A 27,893-nucleotide genomic window follows, 5' to 3' on the forward strand; every position below is an offset into this window, starting at 1 on the left:
TCCAGCTCCCTCTGGTGGCCATGAGAAGCAGCGTGGCCTAATGGAACTCAATCAATCAATCAATCGTATTTATTGAGCGCTTACTGTGTGCAGAGCACTGTACTAAGCGCTTGGGAAGTACAAGTCGGCAACACATAGAGACGGTCCCTACCCAACAGCGGGCTCACAGTCTGGAAGGGGGAGACAGAGAACAAAACCAAACATACTAACAAAATAAAATAAATAGAATAGATATGTACAGGTAAAATAAATAAATAGAGTAATAAATATGTACAAACATATATACATATATACAGGTGCTGTGGGGAAGGGAAGGAGGTAAGATGGAGGGGATGGAAAGAGCCCGGGCTTTGGAGTCAGAGGTCATGGGTTCAAATGCCGCTTCCGCCAATTGTCAGCTGTGTGACTTTGGGCACAAGTTAGATAAATAGATAGAGTAATAAATGTGTATAAACGTATATACATATATACAGGTGCTGTGGGGAAGGGAAGGAGGTAAGATTGGGGGGGGGGGAGTGGAGAGCCCGGGGGATGGAAAGAGCCCGGGCTTTAGAGTCAGAGGTCATGGGTTCAAATCCCGCCTCCGCCAATTTGAGCAAGTCACTTCACTTCTCTGGGCCTCGGTTACCTCATCTGGAAAGTGGGGATTAAGACTGCGAGCCCCACGTGGGACAACGTGATCACCTTGTATCCTCCCCAGTGCTTAGAACAGTGCTTTGCACGTAGGAAGCGCTTAACAAATACCATTATAATAATAATAATCTCATCCCTCCCTCGGCCAAGCCTCATGGCCACTTGCTTTTAAATGTATTTGCTGAGCGCTTATTAAGTTCATGCATTCATTCAATCATATTTATTGAGCACTTACGGGTGCAGAGCACTGGACTAAGCGCTTGGGAAGTACAAGTCGGCCACATTTAAAGACGGTCCCAACCCAACAACGGGCTTACAGTCTAGAAGGGGGAGATGGACAACAAAACAAAACATGGAGACAGGTGTCAAAATCGTCAGAACAAATAGAATTAAGGCTATATGCACACATCATTAACAAAATAAATAGAATAGTAAACATATACAAGTAAAATAAATAGAATAATAAATCTGTACAAATATCTACAAGTGCTGTGGGGAGGGAAAGGAGGCAGGTTGGGGGGGATGGGGAGGGGGGAGGAAAAATGGGGCTCAGTCTGGGAAGGCCTCCTGGAGGAGGTGAGCTCTCAGTAGGGCTTTGAAGGGAGGAAGAGAGCTAGCTTGGCAGATGTGTGGAGGGAGGGCCAGAGAAGCAGCGTGGCTCAGTAGAAAGAGCCCGGGCTTTGGAGTCAGAGGTCATGGGTTCAAATCCTGGCTCTGCCACTTGTCAGCTGTGTGACTTTGTGCAAGTCACTTCACTTCTCTGAGCCTCAGTTCCCTCATCTGTAAAATGGGGATTAAGACCGTGAGGCCCCCGTGGGACAACCTGATCACCTTGTAACCTCCCCAGCGCTTAGAACAGTGCTTTGCACATAGTAAGTGCTTGATAAATGCCATTATTATTATTATTCCAGGCCATGGGAAGGACGTGGGCCGGGGGTCGACAGCGGGACAGGGAGAACGAGGTACAGTGAGGAGGTGAGTGGCAGAGGAGCGGAGATGTTAGACTCTGTAGTAAACGATGGGATAGACACAAGCTAATCATGTTGGACACAGTCCCTGTCCCCCATGGGGCTCACAGTCTTAACCCCCCTTTTAGTCAATCATTTTTATTGAGCACTTAACAGTGTGAAGAGCGCTGTACTAAGCATTTAGGAGAGTACAGTATAAGAATAATAATAATAATGGTATTTGTTAAGCGTTTACTATCTGCCAAGCACTGTTCTAAGCACTGGGGGGATACATGGTAATCAGGTTGTCCCACGTGGGGCTCACAGTCTTAATCCCCATTTTACAGATGAGGGAACTGAAGCACAGAGAAGTCAAGTGACTTCCCCAAAGTCACCCAGCCGACAATTGGTGGAGCTGGGATTAGAACCTATGACCTTTGACTCCCAAGCCCGGGCTCTTTCCACTGAGCCACGCTGCTTGTCTGTTATATAACAATACAGCAGACATTTTGACAGACGAGGTAACTGAGGCCCAGAAAAGTTAAGTGACTTGCTACGCTCACACAGCAGACAAGTTGGCTTCCAATCCCGGCTCCGCCACTCGTCTGCTGTGTGACCTTAGGCGAGCCACTTCCTTTCTCTGGGCCTCAGTTGTCTCCTCTGTAAAATGGGGATGAAGACTGTGAGCCCCATGTGGGACAGGGACTATGTCCAAACTGATTACCTTGTATCTACCCTAGAGCTTAGTACAGTGCCTGGCACACAGTAAGGACTTAACAAATACCATTTTTTAAAAAAAAGAAGAGTGGGCCCAGGGAGGGGTAGAGGAAGCAGACGGGGAGCTCGGAGAGCTGTCCGTTCAGAGGAGAAGCCCTAATATCCTATCAGCTAATTAGCCAAGTTCTGCCCTCAGCCCTTGGTGCCCTGGGCCCCACAGTATCTATCTCCTTTTTGCCAGAGCCCACACTACAAAGAAACAGCGATCATCACAATTGAGGAATTTGGGGGGCTAAGAACCCTTTCCCTGGATCCCCGCCCCCAGGCCCAGGGCCGCTCCTCCAGCCCTGTCCAAACTTGTACTCAAAACAGTCCCAGGGCCCCACTCAAGTCCTGCCCCAGTCATGTCCCCATCCCTTCTTTCAGCCCCTTTTATCATCATCATCATCATCAATCGTATTTACTGAGCGCTTACTATGTGCAGAGCACTATACTAAGCGCTTGGGAAGTACAAATTGGCAACATATAGAGACAGTCCCTACCCAACAGTGGGCTCACAGTCTAAAAGGGGAGACAGAGAACAAAACCAAAAATACTAACAAAATAGAATAAATAGGATAGATATGTACAAGGAAAATAAATAAATAAATAAATAGAGTAATAAATATGTACAAACATATATACAGGTGCTGTGGGGAAGGGAAGGAGGTAAGATGGGGGGATGGAGAGGGGGACGAGGGGGAGAGGAAGGAAGGGGCTCAGTCTGGGAAGGCCTCCTGGAGGAGGTGAGCTCTCAGTAGGGCCTTGAAGGGAGGAAGAGAGCTAGCTTGGCGGATGGGCAGAGGGAGGGCATTCCGGGCCCGGGGGGTGACGTGGGCCGGGGGTCGACTGCGGGACAGGTGAGAACAAGGTACGGTGAGGAGATTAGCGGCAGGGGAGCGGAGGGTGCGGGCTGGGCAGTAGAAGGAGAGAAGGGAGGTGAGGTAGGAGGGGGCGAGGTGATGGACAGCCTTGAAGCCCAGGGTGAGGAGTTTCTGCCTGATGCGCAGATTGATTGGTAGCCATTGGAGGTTTTTGAGGAGGGGAGTAACATGCCCAGAGCGTTTCTGGACAAAGATAATCCGGGCAGCAGCATGAAGTATGGATTGAAGTGGAGAGAGACACGAGGATGGGAGATCAGAGAGAAGGCTGGTGCAGTAGTCCAGACGGGATAGGATGAGAGCTTGAATGAGCAGGGTAGCAGTTTGGATGGAGAGGAAAGGGTGGATCTTGGCAATGTTTTATCTTTTCGCAAAGCCGCAGGGCCCTCATTGTCCTCCTCCTCCTTCTCCTTCACCATCTCCTCCTCTTTGCCCTCCTCCTCCTCCTCTCCCTCCTCTCCCTCCCCTTCCTTCTCCTCCTTCTTGTTAATAATAATAATAATGATGGCATTCGTTAAGCACCTCTCCCCCTTCTAGACTGCGAGCCCACTGTTGGGTAGGGACTGTCTCTATATGTTGCCAACTTGGACTTCCCAAGCGCTTAGTACAGTGCTCTGCACACAGTAAGCGCTCAATAGATACGATTGATTGATTGCAAAGCACTGTTCTAAGCTCTGGGAGGGATACAAGGTGATCAGGTTGTCCCACTTGGGGCTCACAGACTTAATCCCCATTTTACAGATGAGGTAACTGAGGCTCAGAGAAGCTAAGTGACTTGCCCAAGGTCACACAGCAGACGTGGGGGAGACGGGATTAGAACCCATGACCTCTGACTCCCAAGCCCGTGCTCTGTCCCCTGAGCCACGCTGCTTGTTCTCATCCTCCTTCCCCTCCTCATTCTCCTTCACCACCTCCTCCTCTCCCTCCTCCTCCTCCTCCTCCTCCTCCTTACCCTTCTCCTCCTCAATCAATCACATTTATTGAGTACTTACTGAATGCAGAGCACTGTACTAAGCACTAGGGAGAATATACTGTAACAGAGTTGGTAGAAACATTCCCTGCCCACAAGTTTACAGTCTCCTCTTCCCCTTCTCCTCCTCCTCCTCCTTGTCCGCCTCCTCTTCCTCATCCTCTTTGTCCTCTTCCTTGTCCTCCTCCTCAATCAATTGTATTTATTGAGCGCTTACGGTGTGCAAAGCACTGTTGGAAGCACTTGGGAGCGTAGTAGACATGATCCCTGACCACAGCCAGTTTACAGTCTCCTCCTTCTCCCCCTTCTCTTCCTCCTCTAATTTTCTCCATAACCCCCTCCCATCTAGCTTCTGCCCCCTTCACTCCACTGAAACATATTTCTACAAATTGTACATTTGTACAATATTTATACATATTTATTACTCTATTTATGTGTTTATTTTACTTGTACATATCTATTCTATTTATTTTATTTTGTTAATACATTTTGTTCTGTTCTCTGTCTCCCCCTTCTAGACTGTGAGCCCGCTGTTGGGTAGGGACCGTCTCTATGTGTTGCCAACTTGTGCTTCCCAAGCGCTTAGTACAGTGCTCTGCACACAGTAAGCGCTCAATAAATACGATTGATTGATTGATTGATTGATTGATTGATTGATTGAAACTGCCCTTTCAAAGGTCACCAATGATCTCCTTCTTGCCAAATCCACCGGCTTCTTTGACACCGTGGCCCACCCCTTCTCCTGGAAACATCTAATAGTACAGTGCTTTGCACATAGTAAGCGCTTAACAAATACCATCATTATTATTATTATCTAACCTTGGTTTCACTGACACTGTCCTCTCCTGGCTCCCCTCCTATCTCTCTGGCCACTCATTCTCCATCTCTTTCACGGACATCTCACATTTTACTTCCCCCAGCACTTGGTATAATGTTCTGTGAGCAGTCAGGGCTCAATAAATACAACTTGCATGTCCCAAGCGCTTAGTACAGTGCTCTGCACACAGTAAGCGCTCAATAAATACGATTGAATGAATGAATGAATACCATCGATTAATTGACTGAAGACAGAGACCTGAATGAGAGCCCGCTCTTCTAGACTGTGAGCCCGCCGTTGGGTAGGGACCGTCTCTATATGTTGCCAACTTGTACTTCCCAAGCGCTTAGTACAGTGCTCTGCACACAGTAAGCGCTCAGTAAATACGATTGAATGAATGAATAGGCTGGCAAGAAATGGCCGGTGAGATTAATTAAAACACGAAGCTCCCACACTAACTGCCCCAGACCCTATTTTTGCGGGGGGAGGTGGAGGGAGGGCTACGATATTTGTTAATAATAATAATAATGGCATTTGTAAAGCACTTACTATGTGCAAAGCACCGTTCTAAGCGCTGGGAGGATACAAGGTGATCAGGTTGTCCCGCGTGGGGCTCACAGTCATCATCCCCATTTTACAGATGAGGTAACTGAGGCTCCGAGAAGTTAAGTGACTGGCCCAAGGTCGCACAGCAGACATGTGGCGGAGCCAGGATTCGAACCCATGACCTCTGACTCCAAAGCCCGGGCTCTTTCCACCGAGCCACGCTGCTTCTCATGCCTCTCATGTTAAGTACTTACTATATACCGGGCACTGTACTAAGCGCTGGGATAGATACAAGATAATCTGTAGGACGTAGGCCAGGGGTCAGTGGCAAGGCAGGCGAGATTAAGAAGCAGCGTGGCTCAGCGGAAAGAGCCCAGGCTTTGGAGTCAGAGATCATGGGTTCAAATCCCGGCTCCGCCACTTGTCAGCTGTGTGACTCTGGGCAAGGCACTTCCCTGTGCCTCAGTTACCTCATCTGTCAAATGGGGATGAAGACTGTGAGCCCCCAGAGGGGCAACCTGATCACCTTGTAACCACCCCAGCGCTTAGAACAGTGCTCTGCACATAGGAGAAGCAGCGTGGCTCAGTGGAAAGAGCCCGGGCTTTGGAGTCAGAGGTCATGGGTTCAAATCCCGGCTCTGCCAACTGTCAGCTGTGTGACTTTGGGCAAGTCACTGCACTTCTCTGTGCCTCAGTTACCTCATCTGTAAAAATGGGGATGAAAACTGTGAGCCCCCCCGGGACAACCTGATCACCTTGTAACCTCCCCAGCGCTTAGAACAGTGCTTTGCACATAGTAAGCGCTTAACAAATACCATCATTATTATTAGTAGTAGTAGTAGTAGTAAGCGCTTAATAAATGCCATTATTATGATTATTATTTGGGGCAAAGTGAAAAGGTTAGCACCAGAGAAGCGAAGTATAAAGTTCTCTGTCTCCCCCTTTTAGACTGTGAGCCCACGGTTGGGTAGGGACTGTCTCTATATGTTGCCAATTTGTACTTCCCAAGCGCTTAGTACAGTGCTCTGCACACAGTAAGCGCTCACTAAATACGATTGATGATGATGATAAAGGCTGGGTTGTAGAAGGAGAGAAGCGAAGGGGGCAAGGGGAAGGAGTGCTACCCTACGTATTCTACACAATCTACAGGGGATTATTTATAAGCGACAAGAAACATACTCCAAGTAGCAGGAGAATGGTGAGAGAAGCAGCGTGGCTCAGTGGAAAGAGCGTGGACTTGGGAGTCAGAGGTTGTGGGTTCTAATCCCGCCTCCGCCACTGGTCTGCTGTGTGACTTTGGGCAAGTCACTTCACTTCTCTGGGCCTCGGTTCCCTCATCTGTAAAATGGGGATTGAGACTGTGAGCCTCACGTGGGACAACCTGATCACCTTGTATCTCCCCCAGCGCTCGGAACAGTGTTTGGCACATAGGAAGCGCTTAACAAATACCAACATTATTATTGTTAAAATAGATACTATTGCTAAGTGCTAAAAGGGAGTGTGTAAGCATAATACATTCATTCATTCAATCAATCGTATTTATTGAGTGCTTACTGTGTGCAGAGCACTGTACTAAGTGCTTGGGAACTACAAGTTGGCAACATAAGAGTCACTGCAGCGTGTCTTAATGGAAGAAGCCTGGGCTTGGGAGTCAGAGGTCGTGGGTTCTAATCCCACCTCTGCCACTTGTCAGCTGTGTGACTTTGGGAAAGTCACTCAACTTCTCTGTGCCTCAGTTACCTCATCTGGAAAATGGGGAATAAGACTGTGAGCCCCACGTGGGACAACCTGATTAACTTGTATATGCCCCAGTGCTTAGAACAGTGCTTGGCACATAGTAAGTGCCTAACAAAAGTTATTATTATTATTATTATTATTGTTATTGTTATTATTATTATTATTATTGCAGGCCCTTTCCTGTTCCCTTTGCCCAGACCCAAAGACATCCTATGTCACATCAGGGCTATATCCTGAACCTCTAGCAAGACCACAATAATAATAATAATAATAATGGCATTTATTAAGCACTTACTATGTGCAAAGCACTGTTCTAAGCACTGAGGAAGTTACAAGGTGATCAGGTTGTCCCACAAGGGGCTCCCAGTCTTAATTCGTATTTTACAGGTGAGGGAACTGAGGCACAGAGAAGTTGACTTGCCCAAAGTCAGGCAGCTGACAATTGGCCGAGCCAGAATTTGAACCCATGACCTCTAACTCCAAAGCCCGGGCTCTTTCCGCTGAGCCACGCTGCTTCCCCAAGTTTGAGAGCTTCTTAGTGAGGCAGTGTGTTCTAATAATTATGGTATTTGTTAAGCGCTCACTACGTGCCAGGCACTGTGCTAAGCGCTGGGATAGACATAAGCAAATCAGGTTGGACACAGTCCCTGTCCCCTGTGGGGCTCACAGTTTCAATCCCCATTTTACAGATGAGGTAACTGGGGCACAGAGAAGTAAAGTGACTTGCCCAAGGTCACGCAGCAGACAAGTGGTGGAGTCAGGATTAGAACCCATAACTTTCTGACTCCTAGGGCCATGCTCTATCCACTACACCATGCTGCTTGTCTTGAAGAGTGAAAGCCCATTGCAGGGTTAAGGCGGAAGAGAAAGAAAGTCCTGAAATGCAGCAGTTGATCTGATGATAATGATGATAATGATGATGATGGCATTTATTAAGCGCTTACTATGTGCAAAGCACTGTTCTAAGCGCTGGGGAGGCTACAAGGTGATCAGGTTGGCCCACGGGGGGCTCACAGTCTTCATCCCCATTTTCCAGATGTGGGAACTGAGGCACAGAGAAGCAAAGTGACTTGCCCAAGGTCACACAGCTGGCAATTGGCGGAGCCGGGATTTGAACCCATGACCTCTGACTCCAGAGCCCGGGCTCTTTCCGCTGAGCCACACTGCTTCTCTAATAGTAGCTAGATCTAGTAGCTAGAGCACAGGCAAGGGAGTAAGAGGATCTGGGTTCCAATCCTGACTCCTCTACTTGTCTGCTGTGTGACCTTGGGCAAGTCCCTTCACTGCTCTGTGCCTCAGTGACCTCACCTGGAAAATGGGGACGGGGATTCTGAGCCCTCTGTGGGACAAACCCATCTTACCTCCTTCCCTTCCCCACAGCACCTGTATATATGTATATATGTTTGTACATATTTATTACTCTATGTATTTATTTATCTTACTTGTACATATCTATTCTATTTATTTTATTTTGTTAGTATGTTTGGTTTTGTTCTCTATCTCCCCCTTCTAGACTGTGAGCCCACTATTGGGTAGGGACCGTCTCTATATGTTGCCAGCTTGTCCTTCCCAAGAGCTTAGTACAGTGCTCTGCACACAGTAAGCGCTCAATAAATACAATTGATTGATTGATTGACAAAGGACTGCATACAAATTGAGAAACAGCATGGCTTAGTGGTTAGAGCACAGGGCTGGGAGTCGGAAGATCATGGGTTCTAATCCCAGCTCTGCCAATTGGTCTGCTGTGTGACCTTGGGCAAGTCACTTCACCTCTCTGGGCCTCAGTTACCAATAATAATTATTCATTCATTCATTCAATCGTATTTATTGAGCGCTTACTGTGTGCAGAGCACTGGACTAAGCGCTTGGGAAGTCCAAGTCGGCAACATCTAGAGAGGGTCCCTACCCAACAATGGGCTCACAGTCTAGAAGGGGGAGACAGAGAACAAAACAAAACATGTGGACAAGTGTCAAAACCGTTAGAATAAATAGAATTATAGCTCTATGCATATCATTAACAAAATCAATAGGATAGTCAATATGTACAAATAAAATAAATGGAGTAATATGCATATCATTAACAAAATAAATAGAATAGTCAATATGTACAAGTAAAATAAATAGAGTAATAAATCTGTATAAACATATATACAGGTGCTGTGGGGAGGGGAAGGAGGAGAGGAAAAAGGGGGCTCAGTGTGGGAAGGCCTCCTGGAGGAGGTGAGCTCTCAGTAGGGCTTTGAAGGGAGGAAGACCAAGTGCTTAGCACAGTGCTCTGCACACAGTAAGCGCTCAATAAATACGATTGATTGGTTGAAGAGCGCTAGTTTGGCGGATGTGCGGAGGGAGGGCATTCCGGGCCAGAGGAAGGACATAGGCCGGAGGTCGACGGCGGGTCAGGCGAGAACGAGGCCCAGTGAGGAGGTAAGTGGAGGCACAGGAGCAGAGGGTGTGGGCTGGGTGTAATTATTATTATTATTATTATTATTGTTGTAATTATTATTGATAAACTTGTATCTACCCCGGTGCTTAGTACAGTGCCTGGCACATAGTAAGTGCTTAACAAATACCATTATAATAATAATAATGACCTTGGGTAAGTCACTTCACCTCTCTGGGCCTCTGTTACCACAGGCTCTCTGGGCCTTAGTTACCGATAATAATAATAATAATAATAATGATAATAATAATAATTATTATTATTACCAATACCAATTATCAGTTACCAATGATAATAATAACAATTGTAAGCACATAGTAAGTGCTTAACAAATACCGTTATAATAATAATAATGACCTTGGGCAAGTCACTTCACCTCTCTGGGCCTCAGTTACCAATAATAGTAATAATAATTATTATTACCAATACCAATTAATTTATCAGTTACCAATAATAATTATTATTATTGCAATTATTATAATCATTATTGTTGTAATTATTATTGATAAACTTGTATCTGCCCCAGCGCTTAGTACAGTGCCTGGCACTGTAATTGACATAGTAAGTGCTTAACAAATACCATTATAATAATAATAATAATAATGACCTTGGGCAAGTCACTTCACCTCTCTAGGCCTCAGTTACCAATAATAATAATTATTATCATTATTACCAATACCTATTAATTATCAGTTACCAATAATAATAATAATTGTAATTATTATAATCATTATTGTTGCAATTATTATTGACAAACTTGTATCTGCCCCAGCGCTTAGTACAGGGCCTGGCACATAATAAGCGCTTAACAAATACCGTTATAATAATAATAATGACGTTGGGCAAGTCACTTCACCTCTCTGGGCCTCAGTTACCAATAATAATAGTAGTTATTATTAGTAGTAGTAATTATTATTATCGCCAATACCAATTAATTAGCAGTTACCAATAATAATAATTGTAATAATTAGAACCATTATTGTTGTAATCATTGTTGTACATTATTGTTGTAATTATTATTGATAAACTTGTATCTGCCCCAGGGCTTAGTACAGTGCCTGGCACATAGTTAAGTGCTTAAGAAATAATAATCATCATTATTATTGTAATGGTATTTCTTAAGCACCATTTCAATAATAATGATTATTATTAGGCGCTTAAGTGCGACCGAATTTATGGTGGGTATGAGTCTCCCCCTTCCTTGGCCGGGGGAGGACGGTTGGTGGGGAGAGGCAGTTGATGGGTTGCCATGGTGACGCCCTGGCAGAGCGTCGCGGCCCGCACGGGACGTCAATACGTCATCACGCTCCCGCTCCGCACGCCGGCCCCCCGAGCCGGCCTCTACCCCGGCGCTCCCAGCGCCTCGGCGGCCCCGGAACCAGGATCCGCAGAAGGCCTCCCCGGGCTCTTCCATGCTATCGGGTGGGCGGCGCCGCGGCCATGCAGGTTCCGGGGCGGCGGAGAGGGGCGGCCGCGGCCCCGGAATCTGGATTGGGGGCGGGGGGCTGCCGCGCGCGGGCGTCGGGGTTATAAGGCAGGCGCGTTCCGGGGCGGGCGCTGGGGGCCGGGGCCCGGTGCATGGCGGTCTGTCGGCGGAGTGGGCCACGGGGGCTGTCAGGTCGGTGGCCGCCCTGGAGGCGGTGGGCTGCCTGGGGGGGAGGGGAGGAGGAGAAGTGGGGGGACGGGGGGGGACCCGCGGGGGGGTGCTGAGCCCGGGGGGGGGGGCGGTTTCAACGTCCCCCGCCCCCAGGACCGGTCCAGGCCCTGCTCCCCCCTGACCCCTGACCTCTGACCCCTGGCCTGTAGCCCTGCTCACCCCCATTGGGACCCCCCCAGGTTCGCCTTTTTGGGGTCCCCCCCGCCCCCCCCACCTTCCCCCTTCCCCCACCCTGCGTTTGGCCCCGTTTCCCTGGAGAAGGACCGGTTCTATTTATTTATCTCTATTTATTTATCTCTATTCACTTAATCTCTATTTATCTCTATTTATTTACTTATTTTACTTGTACATTTCTATTCTATTTATTTTATTTTGTTAGTACGTTTGGTTTTGTTCTCTGTCACCCCCTTTTACACTGTGAGCCCACTGTTGGGTAGGGACTGTCTCTATATGTTGCCAACTTGTACTTCCCAAGCGCCTAGTCCAGTGCTCTGCACACAGTAAGCACTCAATAAATGCGATTGATTGATTGATTGATTCAGGACCTGACTTCCGGCCGGGTTGGTCCCGAGCATCCCCAGGGCCTAACTGGGACCCGCATCCATCCATTCAGTCAATCGTATTTACTGAGCGCTTACCGTGTGCTCTATTACTCTATTACCGTATTACTCTATTTATTTTACTTGTACATATCTATTCTATTTATTTTATTGTGTTAGTATGTTTGGTTTTGTTCTCTTTCTCCCCCTTTTAGACTGTGAGCCCACTGTTGGGTAGGGACTGTCTCTCTATGTTGCCGACTTGGACTTCCCAAGCGCATAGTACAGTGCTGTGCACACAGTAAGCGCTCAATAAATACGACTGATGATGATGATGGTGTGCTAAGCGCCTGGAAAGCACAAGTCGGCAACATCTAGAGGCGGTCCCTCCCCAACAGCTGGCTCACCCGCAGAACCCACGGAGCTCCAACAATAATCGTCATTATGCTAATAGTCATCATGATCATCATAGTAATAATGGCATTTATTAAGCACTTACTATGTGCAAAGCACTGTTCTAAGCGCTGGGGAGGTTACAAGGTGACCAGGTTGTCCCACGGGGGGCTCACAGTTTTCATCCCCACCTTTACAAATGAGGGAACTGAGGCACAGAGAAGTAAATTGACTTGCCCAAAGTCACATAGCTGACAAGTGGCCGAGCCGGGATTAGAACCCACGACCTCTGACTCCCAAGCCCGGGCTCTTTCCACTGAGCCACACTGCTTCTCAGTAATAATAATAATAATGGTATTTGTTAAGCACTTACTATGTGCCCGGCACTGTACTAAGTGCTGGAGTGGATACGAGCAAATCGGGTTGGACACAGTCCCTGTCCCACATGATATTCACAGTCTTAATCCCCATTTTGCAGATAAGGTAACTGAGGCACAGAGAATAATAATAATAATAATGGTATTTGTTAATAAGTGCTTACTATGTGCCCAGCACTGTACTAAGTGCTGGAGTGGATACAAGCAAATTGGTTTGGACACAGTCCCTGTCCCACACGGGCCTTAATCCCCATTTTGCAGATGAGGTAACTGAGGCACAGAGAAGTGAAGTGACTTGCCCACGGTCACACAACAGACGAGTGGCGGAGCCGGGATTAGAACCCACGACCTCCGACTCCCAACCCCGGGCTCTTGCCACTAGGCCGGGCTGCTTCCCACGGTGCCAAGAGGAGCAGCGTGGCTCAGTGGAAAGAGCACGGGTTTGGGAGTCAGAGGTCGTGGGTTCAGATCCCGGCTCTGCCGCTTCTCAGCTGTGTGACTCTGGGCAAGTCACTTCACTTCTCTGGGCCTCAGTTACCTCATCTGTAAAATGGGGTTTAAGACTGTGAGTGCCACATGGGACAACCTGATCACCTGGTATCCTCCCCAGCACTTAGAACAGTGCTTTGCACATAGTAAGCGCTTAACAAATACCAAAATTATTATTATTATTATTATTAAGAGGAGGGCGGTTTATCCTCAACCCTCGTTAGCCCTGATGTTAATAACCTCACTGACCCCTTTCTTACCCAGATGTTCTCCGAAAAATCATTTCCCAACGCTCCTGCAGCTCCATCTCCCTTCTCCCCGAGCCATGCTTCACCGCCACCCCATCCCCACTTTTTTTTTTCATTTTCACCAACCCTCTAAAGACGAGACTTGACTTTCCCACCGCAGAGGCGGCTTAATAATTAATGATTGTATTTTAAGTGCTTTCTACGCACCAAGCACTGTGCTAAGCACTGGGGTAGATATCAAATAAGCAGGTCAGAAATAGTCCCTGTCCCACGTGGGGATCACAGTGTAAGTCGGAGGGAGCACTGGTATTTAATTGCTGTTTTACAGTTGAGCAAGCAGGCACAGAGAAGGTAAGTGACTTGTCCAAGGCCACACAGCAGTGGCAGAGCTGGGATTAGAACCCAAGTCCTTTGACTCCCGGGTCTGTGCTTTTTCTCCTAGGCCATGATCTGATCTCACAAAACTCTCCAACAACCTCCTGCTAACCAGGTTCAAAACCGCCTTGGCCGTTCTGCTGTCTTTCACCCTGGCAACCACTGTTTGGAAAGATGCCCTCTGGCCTTGGTTCTCATCATCATCAATCGTATTTATTGAGCGCTGACTGTGTGCAGAGCACTGTACTAAGCGCTTGGGAAGTACAAGTTGGCAACGTATAGAGACGGTCCCTACCCAACAGTGGGCTCACAGTCTAAAAGACTGGTTCTAAAAGTCAGGTTCTGTCCTGATTGTCCCGCCTACCTTTCTGCCTCCTTCTTTGCCAGCCTCTTCACTTTCTTACTTCATCCTCCCAACGGCGTGGGCCGGTTTTCAGGCCTAGGTTCTCAATTATTCTCTTCTTTCCCCCCGCCCCAATTTAATTTTTACGGTATTTAAGCACTTACTCTGTGCCAGACACCATACTAAGCACTGGGGTGAATGCAAGCTAATCAGGTTGGACGCAGCCCATATCCCTCTTGGAGCTCCCAGTCAATCCCCGGTTTACAAATGAGGGAACTGAGTCCCAGAGAAGTGACTTATCCAAGGTCACACAGCAGACAAATGACAGAGCCAGGGTTATAACCCAGGCCTGTTCTCTATCCACTAGGCCACGCTGCTTTTTGCTTTGTGTTCTTTTGGGTAGCTCATCTGTTGTCACTGTCTTTATTACCACCTCTATGGGATAATTCCCCAATTTTCCCACTTTATTGTCCTGTTGTCCTCCCGACTCTGGGATATCTCCACTTGAGTCTCACTGCCTAGGGAGGCTTTTGGAGTGGTCTCTGCACCATTCTCCCCCTTTTAGACTGTGAGCCCACTATTGGGTAGGGACTGTCTCTATATGTTGCCACCTTGTACTTCCCAAGCGCTTAGTACAGTGCTCTGCACACAGTAAGCGCTCAATAAATACGATTGATGATGATAATGATTCTCCGAGAGCCCCAACAAGACACGGCAACAGCCCTGGAGTCTGAGGTGAGGGTTAGACTGTGAGCCCGCTGTTGGGTAGGGACCGTCTCTGTATGTTGCCAACTTGGACTTCCCAAGCGCTTAGTACAGTGCTGTGCACACAGTAAGCGCTCAATCAATACGATTGATGATGATGATGATGATTCTCCGAGAGCCCCAACGAGACGCGGCAACAGCCCTGGAGTCTGAGGTGAGGGTTAGACTGTGAGCCCACTGTTGGGTAGGGACCGTCTCTGTATGTTGCCAACTTGGACTTCCCAAGCGCTTTGTACAGTGCTCTGCACACAGTAAGCGCTCAATAAATGCGATTGACTAACCTATAGGGGCAGAGGGCTTCAGGAAGTGGGGGAGATTGGATTTTGCTGTTGGACTGGGAGAGGTGATAACCAGATTTCTAAAGGAGAAAGGAGAAGCATTAGGAGAAGCAGCGTGGCTCGGTGGAAAGAGCCCGGGCTTTGGAGTCAGAGGTCGTGGGTTCAAATCCCGGCTCCACCACTTGTCAGCCGTGTGACTGTGGGCAAGTCACTTCACTTCACCGGGCCTCAGTTCCCTCATCTGTAAAATGGGGGTGAAGACTGTGAGCCCCCCGTGGGACAACCTGATCACCTTGTATCCTCCCCAGCGCTTAGAACAGTGCTTTGCACATAGTAAGTGCTTAATAAATGCCATCATTATTATTATTATTATTATTATTATTAAACAAGCCCCAGCCTGGTCCCTCCCAGACCCCCAAGATATCCCCAGTCCACACTCCCCAAAGGGGGATCAGAGCCAGAGGCCATAGGTGAGAAAGTATAAAGAAATGATGATTTTTGCTTGGACATTTGCGTGAGTTTAGAATATAGTTCCTCATCTAGACTGTAAGCTCATGGGCAAGGAGTGTGTCTACCACCTCTTGTATTGTGCTTTCCCAAGCGCTTAGTACAGTGCTGTGCACCCAGTAAGTACTCAATAAATACTACTGATTGATCATCTGTAAAGTGGATAATAATAATAATACTAATGGCATTTATTAAGCACTTACTATGTGCAAAGCACCGTTCTAAGCGTTGGGGAGGTTACAAGGTGATCAGGTTGTCCCACGGGGGGCTCACAGTCTTAATCCCCATTTTACAGATGAGGGAACTGAGGCCCCGAGAAGTTAAGTGACTTGCCCAAAGTCACACAGCTGACAGTTGGCGGATCTGGGATTTGAACCCGTAATAGTAATAGCATTTATTAAGCGCTTACTCTGTGCAAAGCACCGATCTAAGCGCTGGGGAGGTTGCAAGGTGATCAGGTTGTCCCATGGCGGGGCTCGCAGTCTGAATTCCCATTTTACAGATGAGGTAACTGAGGCCCAGAGAATCAATCAATCAATCAATCGTATTTATTGAGCGCTTACTGTGTGCAGAGCACTGTACTAAGCGCTTGGGAAGTACAAGTTGGCAACATAGAGAGACAGTCCCTACCCAACAGTGGGCTCACAGTCTAAAAGCAGAGAAGTGAAGTGACTTGCCCAAAGTCGCGCAGCTGACAGTTGGCGGAGCTGGGATTTGAACCCATGACCTCTGACTCCAAAGCCCGGGCTCTTTCCACTGAGTCACACTCCTTCTTGTGGACAGGGACTGTGTTTGGCCTGATTAACTAGCATCTACCTCAGTACTTAATACAGTGCTTGACACGTAGTATACACTCAACAAATACCAGTATTATTATTGTACCCGGGACAACCTCAAGTAGTGTGTTCTTCGGGGTTGCAGATCCACTGCTCCGCAGCTCTGGGAATAACCCACTTCGCAGGATATGTGGATGGTTGTTCAGGAAATCACAATTCGGCCTGGGTCCACAATAGCACCGATATCAATAAATACGATTGATTGATATCCTCATCATCAATCGTATTTATTGAGCGCTTACTGTGTGCAGAGCACTGTACTAAGCGCTTGGGAAGTACAATTTGGCAACATATAGAGACGGTCCCTACCCAATAGTGGGCTTACAGTCTACAGGCAGAGGTTCCCCAAGCCCCCTCCTCGCTACCCTGGGTCTCCGCTGCTGTGCGATGGGGTGGGGGATGCCTTCTGCAGGTCTGATCAAATTAATCAGTGGTTTATTTGAAACGCCTACTTTATACAGCGCACTGGATAAGTGCCTGAGAAAGCACAATGTAACAGAGCTGGCGGCCCCGATCCCTACCAACAGAGAGCTTACAGTCTACAGGGGAGACGGGTAATAACAATAATAATAATGATGGCATTTATTAAGCGCTTACTATGTGCCAAGCACTGTTCTAAGCGCAGGGGAAGTTACAAGGTGATCAGGTTGTCCCATGGTGGGGGCTCACAGTCTTCATCCCCATTTTACAGATGAGAGAACTGGAACACAAAGGATAATAATTGGATTTTTGCTTGGACATTTGCGTGAGTTTAGAATATAGTTCCTCATCTAGACTGTAAGCTCGTGGGCAGGGAGTGTGTCCACCAACTCTTGTATTGTACTTTCCCAAGTGCTTAGTACAGTGCTCTGCACACAGTAAGTGCTCAATAAATACGATTGATGATGATGATGATGCTGTGCACCCAGTAAGTACTCAATAAATACTGCTGATTGATCATCTGTAAAATGGATAATAATAATAATAATAATGGCATTTATTAAGCGCTTACTATGCAAAACACTGTTCTAAGCGCAGGGGAGGTTACACGGTGATCAGGTTGTCCCACGGAGGGCTCACAGTCTTCATCCCCATTTTCCAGATGAGGGAACTGAGGCACAGAGAAGTGAAGTGACTTGCCCAGAGTCACACAGCCGACAAGTGGCGGAGTTGGGATTTGAACCCGGGACCTCTGACTCCAAAGCCCGGGCTCTTTCCACTGAGCCACGCTGGGATGTTAAAATAAATCATGGCTAGGTATTTTTACCAAGAAAACTCTATTGTTCCCCAACTGGAACGATTGCAGATGGAGGTGGGGGGTTCTGGGAGAGATGTGGCCATGGTGTCACAGAGACGACCCGATGGCATAGGACGAGGGGAGATAGTAAAGTGTAAGGATATGAACATAAGTGCTGTGGTGAGTATCAAAGTGATCATCATCATCAATCGTATTTATTGAGCGCTTACTGTGTGCAGAGCACTGTACTAAGCGCTTGGGAAGTACAAGTTGGCAACATATAGAGACAGTCCCTACCTGTCAGTGGGCTCACAGTCTAAGGGTTATTACACTGCCAAGCACAGAGTCGACACAGAGGGGAGGGCAGATGGGGGAAGAAATGAAGGCTTAATCAGGGAAGGCCTCAGAGGAGATGTGATTTTTTGTTTTTTAGGAGGGCTTTGAGGGCAGGGAGAATGGTGGACTGTCAGATCTAAGGCGGGAAGGAGTTACAGGCCCCAGGGAGAACGAGGGCAAGGGATTGGTGGTGGGTTCGACGAGATCGAGGTACAGAGAGCAGGTGTTAGGGGAGCGGAGTAGGTGCACAGACGTTTATTTCAGTGTCGCATCACATTCTGTCCAGAGGCTGTGCGTTGTTGGAAGAATGATCCCTCATGTTCCAACGGCTTTCTTTCCCCCACTAGACTGTGAGCTCCTTGAAGGCGGTCATCATCTTTATTGCTTTAGGTCGTAGTATGAGGTCAGAGGTAAAATAGGAGGGGAAGGAGCCGAATGAGTGCCTTAAAGCCGAGGACAAGGAATCTCCATTTGATGCGGAGGTGGATGGGCAACCGTTGGAAGTTTTTGAGGAGCTGGGAGACATGGACTGATTTAGGCCTATCCTGTGTCCTGCTGCTCCAAGGACTCTATCCATTTCCCAATGAATCGACAGTTCAGCCGACAGAGTTTTAAGACTTTTCGGTTCGTTTTTTGGTAACACGGGGTGACTAAAAACTCAGTGACAAGACGCATATTGTATCGGGTATGTACCACAGCGGTTAGTTCAGTGCCTGGCTGCTTAGAGAAGCAGCGTGGCTCAGTGGAAAGAGCCCGGGCTTTGGAGTCAGAGGTCATGGGTTCAAACCCCGGCTCCGCCAATTGTCAGCTGTGTGACTTTGGGCAAGTCACTTCACTTCTCTGGGCCTCAGTTACCTCATCTGTAAAATGGTGATTAAGACAGTGAGCCCCCCAAGGGACAACCTGATCACCTTGTAACCTTCCCAGCGCTTAGAACAGTGCTTTGCACATAGTAAGCGTGGCTCAGTGGAAAGAGCCCGGGTTTTGGAGTCAGAGGTCATGGGTTCAAACCCCGGCTCCGCCAATTGTCAGCTGTGTGACTTTGGGCAAGTCACTTAACTTCCCTGGGCCTCAGTTACCTCATCTGTAAAATGGGGATTAAGACAGTGAGCCCCCTGAGGGACAACCTGATCACCTTGTAACCTTCCCAGCGCTTAGAACAGTGCTTTGCACATAGTAAGCGTGGCTCAGTGGAAAGAGCCCGGGCTTTGGAGTCAGAGGTCATGAGTTCAAACCCCGGCTCCGCCAGTTGTCAGCTGTGTGACTTTGGGCAAGTCACTTCACTTCTCTGGGCCTCAGTTCCCTCATCAGTAAAATGGGGGTTAAGACTGTGAGCCCCCCGTGGGACAACCTGATCACCTTGTAACCTCCCCAGTGCTTAGAACAGTGCTTTGCACATAGTAAGCGCTTAATAAATGCCATCATCATCATCATCATCATCTGTAAAATGGGGATTAAGACTGTGAGCCCCCCGAGGGACAACCTGATCACCTTGTAACCTCCCCAGCACTTAGAACAGTGCTTTGCACATAGTAAGCGCTTAATAAATGCCATCAGTATTATTAGTAGTAGTAAGCGCTAAACAAATACCATTATTATTATTATTATTGTTGTTATTATTATTCCCCTCCCTCCCGGGGGGCTGGTCTGACACCCCAGGGGCTTGCTTGCCTATGGGGGTGAAGAGTAGATTGTATGAATGACGACTGGTTGCCTCAGAGCCGCCGCTGCTGCCTTCTTCATTCAATCGTATTTATTAAGCGCTTACTTTGTGCAGAGTACTGTACTAAGGGCTTGGGAAGTACAAGTCAGCAACATATAGAGACGGTCCCTACCCAACAACGGGCTCACAGTCTAGAAGGGGGAGACAGACAACAAAACACGTAGACAGGTGTCAAAATCGTCGGAACAAATTGAATTAAAGCTATATGCACATCATTAACAAAATAAATAGTAAATATGTACAAGTAAAATAGAGTGATAAATCTGTACAAATATATCCGTCTCTACCAATGCAACCAGCTGGCTCACAGTCTACAAGGGAGACAGACAACAAAACACGTAGACAGGTGTCAAAATCGTCAGAACAAATCGAATTAAAGCTATATGCACATCATTAACAAAATAAATAGTAAATATGGACAAGTAAAATAGAGTGATAAATCTGTACAAATATATCCGTCTCTACCAATGCAACCAACAAATAGGCTTTTCTGGGAGATTCTGACTACAGCCTTTACTGTTGAGTGACCGTTTTCCAAAATATCAGGACCAGTTGGACAAAAAAGGTGCCAAGTTTGAAAGTCCGGCTGACAGCTAAACAAGAATTATATCGTCTCCAACTTGCAGCAAAGCGTTCTTGGTAGGCTGGGCCCCAGAGCCTCAGCTGGGACTGCTGCTGCTTCATTCATTCATTCGTATTTATTGAGCGCTTACCGTGTGCAGAGCACTGTACTAAGCGCTCCGGAGGGTCCGGCCAGGGCTCCCTCTGACCCTGGGGGAGGAACAGCCTGGCCTCAGTGGAAAGAGCAGGGCACCTGGTTTCGAAACCCGGCTTCACCGATCGACTACTAGGAGACCCCAGGCAAGTCATTTCACTCGAGAGCAGTGGAAAGAGCCCGGACTTCGAAGTCAGAGGTCATGGGTTCAAATCCCAGCACAGCCAATTGTCAGCTGGGTGACTTTGGGCAAGTCACTTCACTTCTCTGGGCCTCAGTTCCCTCATCTGGAAAATGGGGGTGAAGACTGTGAGCCCCCCGTGGGACAACCTGATCACCTTGTAACCTCCCCCGTGCTTAGAACAGTGCTTTGCACATAGTAAGCGCTTAATAAATGCCATCATTATTATTATTTCGCTTCTCTGGGCCTCAGGTTCCTCATCTGTAAAATGGGGATTTGTTAGCTGTTCTTCCTCCTACTTAGACCGTGAGCCCCATACAGGACAGAGGGACTGTGTCCGACCTGCTTATATTGAACTTACTCCAGCACGTAGTAAGCGCTTAAGAAATTCACAGTGATTATTAATAAGAAACCCACAATACCGAGTGCAGCGTGTTCTGGGCGCAGAGCACTCAGTACTGGGCTTTCTATATAGTAAATACCACAATTATTAGCAGCATGGCATAGTGGATAGAGCACGTCCCTGGGAGTCAGAAGAGCACGGGTACTCATCCCAGCTCCGCCACTGTCTGCCATCAATCAATCAATCAATCGTATTTATTGAGCGCTTACTGTGTGCAGAGCACTGTACTAAGCGCTTGGGAAGTACAAGCTGGCAACATATAGAGACAGTCCCTACCCAACAGTGGGCTCACAGTCGAGACGGGGGAGACAGAGAACAAAACCAAACATACTAACAAAATAAAATAGATAGGTACAAGTAAAATAAATTGGGCAAGCCGCTTCACTTCTCTGTACCTCAGTTCCTTCATCCGTAAGATAGGAATTAAGACCGTGAGCCCCAAACTGTGTCCAACCCGATTTGCTGTGTCCACCCCGGTGCTTAGCACAGTACCTGGCACATAGTAAGCGCTTATTAAATATAGCAATTATAATTATTAGCAAATGATTAGATGTGCCCTTCTAAATTTCAGCCCCTCAGCAGCAAGGACGTATCTCTTCCTTCTCATCGCAGCACCCGGGCCTGTTTCTCCCTCCCTCCTACCCCAAGCTCTCAATCCAGCACCGTCTCCCCCTCAGCTAGTCGAGCAGCCCCCCAGGACAAGGACTGGGCTTTCTCTCTCTCTCAGCATCTCTTTCTCCCCCATCAAACTTTCCTCCCCTCGACTCCGGGAAGCCGCACCCTCTGTGACATCTGCCTCTGCACCACCACGCGCTATAATAAGACTATTTCTGCCCTCACTTTTCCCTCATCCTGTCTCCCAATGCATCTGTTTCCAATCCCTTCTCCCCAACTAAACTCTTAGATTCCGAGTCCCCCAAGGGTCTGGGTTTGTGTCTAATTCCCACCCGTTTATTCTGTCATCGTCACGACCGTCCACGGTATTCCCCAGCAAAAATATTTTCAACACTCTGCAATAATCAGAACTCTTTTCCAAGCCCATTAATCTTACCACACCCACCCCAACCCCGCTATAAATTAATTTATAAAAGCTCCCCCAGTTCCTGCTCTCGGCTCCTGAGACGAGGAAAGGCGGGCTGGCCCGCTGCCCCGTAGAGAGGGGTCCGCCAGGTGTGTGGGGCACTGTACTAAGCGCTTGGGAGAGTACATTACAACAGAGTTAGCAGGCCCATTCCCGTCCCGCAACAAGCTTACAGTCTCGAGGGAGAGAGCAACATTAATATGAATAAGTAATTTATAATACGTTCCTGATCCATCCCATGTTAAGGGAAACTCAAGTTATGGCACCACGGGGCTGACTCAACTGTGCCACACACGATGCTGAAAAGTTTCTTCAGACCTCACGTAGCGTTCTAATAATAATCATCATGGCTTTTAGTTAAGGGCTTTCTATGAGGCCGGGACTGTAGTGAGCGCTTTGGAAAATGCAGAATGATCAGATTGGATATAGTCCCTGTCCCACATGGATCTCCCAGTCTGACGGGGAGGGGGACCAGACATTTTATGGATTTTATGGATGAGGAAGCTCATGAGAGATGGAGGATTTTATGGATGAGAGAAGGGAAGGGGCTTGCCTAGACTCAGTGGGCAAGGGGTGGACCCAGGATTAGAACTCGAGTCATTCTGCCAGCAGCGAGAGCCTCCCTTATAATAATAATAATAATAATAATAGTATTTATTAAGCGCTTACTATGTGCAAAGCACTGTTCTAAGCTCTGGGGAGGTTACAAGTTGATCGGGTTGTCCCACGGGGGGCTCACAGTCTCAATTCTCATTTTACAGATGAGGTAACCTAGGCCCAGAGAAGTGAAGTGACTTGCCCAGAGTCACACAGCCGACACTTGAACCCGTGACCTCTGACTCCCAAGCCTGTGTTTTTTCCACTGAGCCACGCTACTTCTCTCTTGGGACCAAGGGAGTGTCGAGCTCACATGGGGCACAGTGTCTATTGTTGGATTGGACTCTCCCAAGAGCTCAGTGCAGTGCTGTGCACACAGTAAACGCTCAGTACGTATGGTTGATTGAGTGTACTGCCAAGTGCTTTGTACCCTCTAGACTGTGAGCTTGTGGTGGGCAGGGAATGTGTCTTTTTATGGTTATATTGTACTCTCCCAAACGCTAGTACAGTGCTCTGCACACAGTAAGCGCTCAATAAATATGACTGACTGAATGAATCTGAGGTCCAACCCCCCGCTCTTTGCACTAGACCATGTTATTATTTTTTTAATGGCATTTATTAGGCGCTTACTATGTGCAAAGCACTGTTCTGAGCTCTGGGGAGGTTACAAGGTGATCAGGTTGTCCCACAGGGGGCTCACAGTCTTAATCCCCGTTTTCCAGATGAGGGAACTGAGGCCCAGAGAAGTGAAGTGACTCGCCCAAAGTCACACAGCTGACAATTGGCGGAGCCGGGATTCGAACCCATGACCTCTGACTTTATTTCTTGCCCGAAGACATGTATTGGTGTCTCCCCCTTCTAGACTGTGAGCCCGTTGTCGGGTAGGGACCGTCTCTGGATGTTGCCGACTTGTGCTTCCCAAGCGCTTAATACAGTGCTCTGCACACAGTAAGCGCCCAATAAATACGAGTGAGTGAATGAATGAATGGAAGAATGGTCTTTAAGTCCCAAACAGCATCCTAGCCAAAGGCAGGGTGAAAACTCGCCCGGTGAGAGACCTGAGAAGCAGCATGGCCTAGTGGAAAGAAAACAGGTTTGAGAGTCAGAGGACCTGGGTTCTAATCCCAGCTCTACCCCTGTTTCTGCTGTGTAGCCTTGGGCAAGTGACTTCACTTCTCTGCGCCTCCGTTCCCTCATCTGTAAAATGGGGATTAAGACCGTGAGTCCCATGTGGGACTGGGACTGTGCCCAACCTTATTTTCTCATTATCTTTAGAGAAGCAGCGTGGTTCAGTGGAAAGAGCCCGGGCTTTGGAGTCAGAGGCCATGGGTTCAAATGCGGGCTCTGCCACTTGTCAGCTGTGTGACTTTGGGCAAGTCACTTCACTTCTCTGGGCCTCAGTTCCCTCATCTGGAAAATGGGGATGAAGACTGTGAGCCCCTCGTGGGACAACCTGATCACCTTGTATCTACCCCAGCGCTTAGAACAGTGCTTTACACATAGTAAGCGCTTAACAAATACCAACATTATTATTATTATTATCAGAGAAGCAGCTTGGCGTAGTGGATAGAGCACAGGCCTGGGTGTCAGAAGGTCATGGGTTCTAATCCTGGCTCCACTGTGTGTCTACTGTGTGACCTTGGGCAAATCACTTCACTTCTGTGTGCCTCAGTTACCTCATCTGTAAAATGGGTTTTCCCTTTTAGACTGTGAGCCCACTGTTGGGTAGGGACTGTCTCTATATGTTGCCAATTTGTACTTCCCAAGCGCTTAGTACAGTGCTCTGCACATGATAAGCGCTCAATAAATACGATTGATGATGATGATGATTATCTTGTATCTGCCCCATAATTTAGTGCAGTGCCCAGCCCCTAGCAAACCCTTCACCTCTCTGGGCAGGGAACGAGTCTGCTAGTTCTGTTGTATTGTACTTGTATCGTACTCAATCAATCAATCAATCAATCGTATTTCTTGAGCGCTTACTGTGTGCAGAGCACTGTACTAAGCGCTTGGGAAGTACAAGTTGGCAACATCTAGAGACGGTCCCTACCCAACAAGGGGCTCACAGTCTAGAAGGGGGAGACAGAGAACAAAACCAAACATATTAACAAAATAAAATAAATAGAATAGATATGTACAAGTAAAATAAATAAATAGAGTAATAAATCCGTACAAACATATATACATATATACAGGTGCTGTGGGGAAGGGAAGGAGGTAAGGTGGGGGAGGAAGGGGAGAGGAAGGAGGGGGCTCAGTCTGGGAAGGCCTCCTGGAGGAGGTGCTTTGCTTCTTTACTCACAAAGAAGCAGCGTGGCTTAGTGAAAAGAGCACAAGCTCGGGAATCAGAGGACGTGGGTTCTAATCCTGGCTCCGCCGCTTGTCTGCTGTGTGACCTTGGGCAAGCCATTTAACCTCTCTATGCCTCCAAGTTCCCTCATCTGTAAAATGGGGATTAAGACCGTGCGACAACCTGACTACTTTGTATCTACCCCAGCACGTAGAACAGTGCTTGGCACATAATGTAATGATGGCATTTATTAAGCGCTTACTGTGTGCAAAGCACTGTTCTAAGCATTGGGGAGGTTCCAAGGTAATCAGGTTGTCCCACAGGGGGCTCACAGTCTTAATCCCCATTTTACAGATGAGGTAACTGAGGCACAGAGATGTTGACATGCCCAAAGTCATGCAGCTGACAATTGGCTGAGGCAGGATTTGAACCCATGACGTCTAACTCCAAAGCCCATGCTCTTTCCACTGAGCCCCGCTGCTTCTCATAGTAAGCAGCGTAACAAATACATAGTAAGCAGCGTAACAAATACCATCATTATTATTCATTCAATTGTAGTTATTGAGCGCTTACTGTATGCAGAGCGTTATTATTACTTTCCCAGGCATTTAGTACAGAGTTCTGCATGCTCAGTAAGTACCATTCATTGATTGATTTAGCAAATATCATTAAACAAATCTCTCTCTCTCTCGCTCCCTCCCTCCTCCCAAATGTCTCTGCCTCAGGTCTGTGACCCGGGAGGAAACGCTTCCCCCCTCGGGGCGGCATCTGGCTCCGCCGCCCGGTTCATGTCGGAGCGGGAACGCTGCGGGCGGCATGGAGAGTTTGGGGCTGCAGGCCGTCACCCTCACCGACGGCTCCACCGCCTACATCCAGCAGGCCCTCAAAGGTGACGGGCCAGCCTGCTGCGCGGACGGGGGGTGCGGGGAAAGAGACAGAGAGAAGGAGAGAGAGCGTGTGTGCACGCCTGGGCCTCACCGACAACACCGCGGCCTCCATCCGGCAGGCCCTCAAAGGTGCCGGGGGGGAGAGAGAAGGAGGGTCCGTCTCTCCTTGCCTCACTCCACCTCTGTTTATCTCCGCCCTTCGCTCCCAGACTGACCCAACCCATGCAGACTGGTAGGGACCGTCTCTATATGTTGCCAATTTGTACTTCCCAAGCGCTTAGTACAGTGCTGTGCACACAGTAAGCGCTCAATAAATACGATTGATGATGATGCCCAGGCACACCGGACGGGTGAGGATGCCCGCTTTGGCAGGCTGAGGAGGCTCCAGATGTCAGTCTAGGAGATCCTGCCCGGTGGCGGGCCTCACCGAGCGCCACGGTGCCCGCTGCCTGCGCTGATGTGTAGCGAGCACCCCTCCGGCCCCGAGAGCCGGATGGTTATTTCCGAGGCCACGCAGAGGTCGCCCCGTGGACGGCCTCCCTGCCTCCAGCCCCCAGCCGGCGTCCTCCGCCGCCTCTCCCCGCCCCAAGCCGGCGTCTCCCTCTGGTTCCGTTGCAGGAGAGAAGGTCCTGGAGGAGCAGGTGATTGAGCTGGACGACGAGACCACCACGTACATCCACCAAGTGACAGTCCAGAACGGTGAGGGGACCCACTGGCCGGGGCGGGCGGGACATGAGGCTGCCCTGCCGGGGCACTGGCAGCGCTGACTCGTGGGGCACGGGTGGCCGGGAGGAGGAGGAGGGAGAGGGGCTGCGCCGTGGGCGTGACTGAGGGAAGATTGGGGTTGGAAAAGAGGGGCTCAGGAAGAAGAACTGGGGTCAGAAGGAGAATTGGCGGGGGCTGTGGTCTGGAGAAGCAGGACATTATGATTTGCTTGTATCCACCCCACTGCTTAGGACCGCGCCTGGCACATAGTAAGCGCTTAGCAAATACCATGGTTATTAGTATCACTATTGTTACCTGCTAATGTCCTGCTTCTCCAGACCACAGCCCCCGCCAAGTCTCCTTCTGACCCCAATTCTTCTTCCTGAGCCCCCCTTTTCCAACCCCAACCTTCCCTCAGTCATGCCCACGGCGCAGGTAACAATAGTGATAATAATAACCATGGTATTTGTTAAGAGAAGCAGCGTGGCTCAGTGGAAAGAGTGTGGGGTTGGGAGTCAGAGGTCATGGGTTTGAATCCCGCCTCCCCCACATGTCTGCTGTGTGACCTTGGGCAAGTCACTTCACTTCTCTGTGCCTCAGTTCCCTCATCTGTAAAATGGGGATTAAGACTGTGAGCCCCACATGGGACAACTTCATCTCCTTGTGTTCCCCCCAGCGCTTAGAACAGTGCTTTGCACATAGTAAGCGCTTAACAAATACCAACATTATTATTATTATTATTATTATGCGCCAGGAGCGGTCCTAAGCACTGGGGTGGATCCAAGCAAATCAGGTTGTACCCAGTAAGCGCTTACTATGTGCCAGGCCTCGGTCCTAAGCACTGGGGTGGGTACAAGCAAATCAGGTTGTACCCAGTAAGCGCTTACTATGTGCCAGGCGCGGATCAGCTGTGTGACTTGGGGCATGTCACTTCACTTCTCTGGGCCTCAGTTCCCTCATCTGTAAAACGGGGATTATTCATTCAGTCGTATTTATTGAGTGCTTACTGTGTACAAGCACTGTACAAAGCGCTTGGGAAGTACAAGTTGGCAACATATAGAGACGGTCCATACCCAACAGCGGGCTCACAGTCTAGGATTAATACTGTGAGCCCCACGTGGAACAACCTGATCACCTTGCAACCTCCCCAGCGCTTAGAACAGTGCTTTGCACATAGTAAGCGCTTCATAAAAGCCATTATTATTGTTATTATTATTACTAAGCA

At 48.4% G+C, this 27,893-nt stretch overlaps 1 protein-coding gene across 1 annotated transcript in view; it reads left to right on the top strand.

Annotated features, from left to right (window-relative positions):
• Positions 1-11,320: 11,320 nt before the first annotated feature.
• The window catches only part of ZNF76 (zinc finger protein 76), a 36,720-nt gene continuing 20,147 nt past the window's right edge, over positions 11,321-27,893 (top strand). The window contains exons 1-3 of the mRNA XM_038749004.1: positions 11,321-11,345; positions 25,802-25,965; positions 26,582-26,662. Coding sequence (XP_038604932.1) covers positions 25,893-25,965; positions 26,582-26,662 — 154 coding nt within the window. The 5' untranslated portion in view covers positions 11,321-11,345; positions 25,802-25,892. The remainder of the gene's footprint in view (positions 11,346-25,801; positions 25,966-26,581; positions 26,663-27,893) is intronic.

This window comes from Tachyglossus aculeatus, chromosome 7 (genome assembly GCF_015852505.1).
Source record: "Tachyglossus aculeatus isolate mTacAcu1 chromosome 7, mTacAcu1.pri, whole genome shotgun sequence".
Taxonomy (NCBI): domain Eukaryota; kingdom Metazoa; phylum Chordata; class Mammalia; order Monotremata; family Tachyglossidae; genus Tachyglossus; species Tachyglossus aculeatus.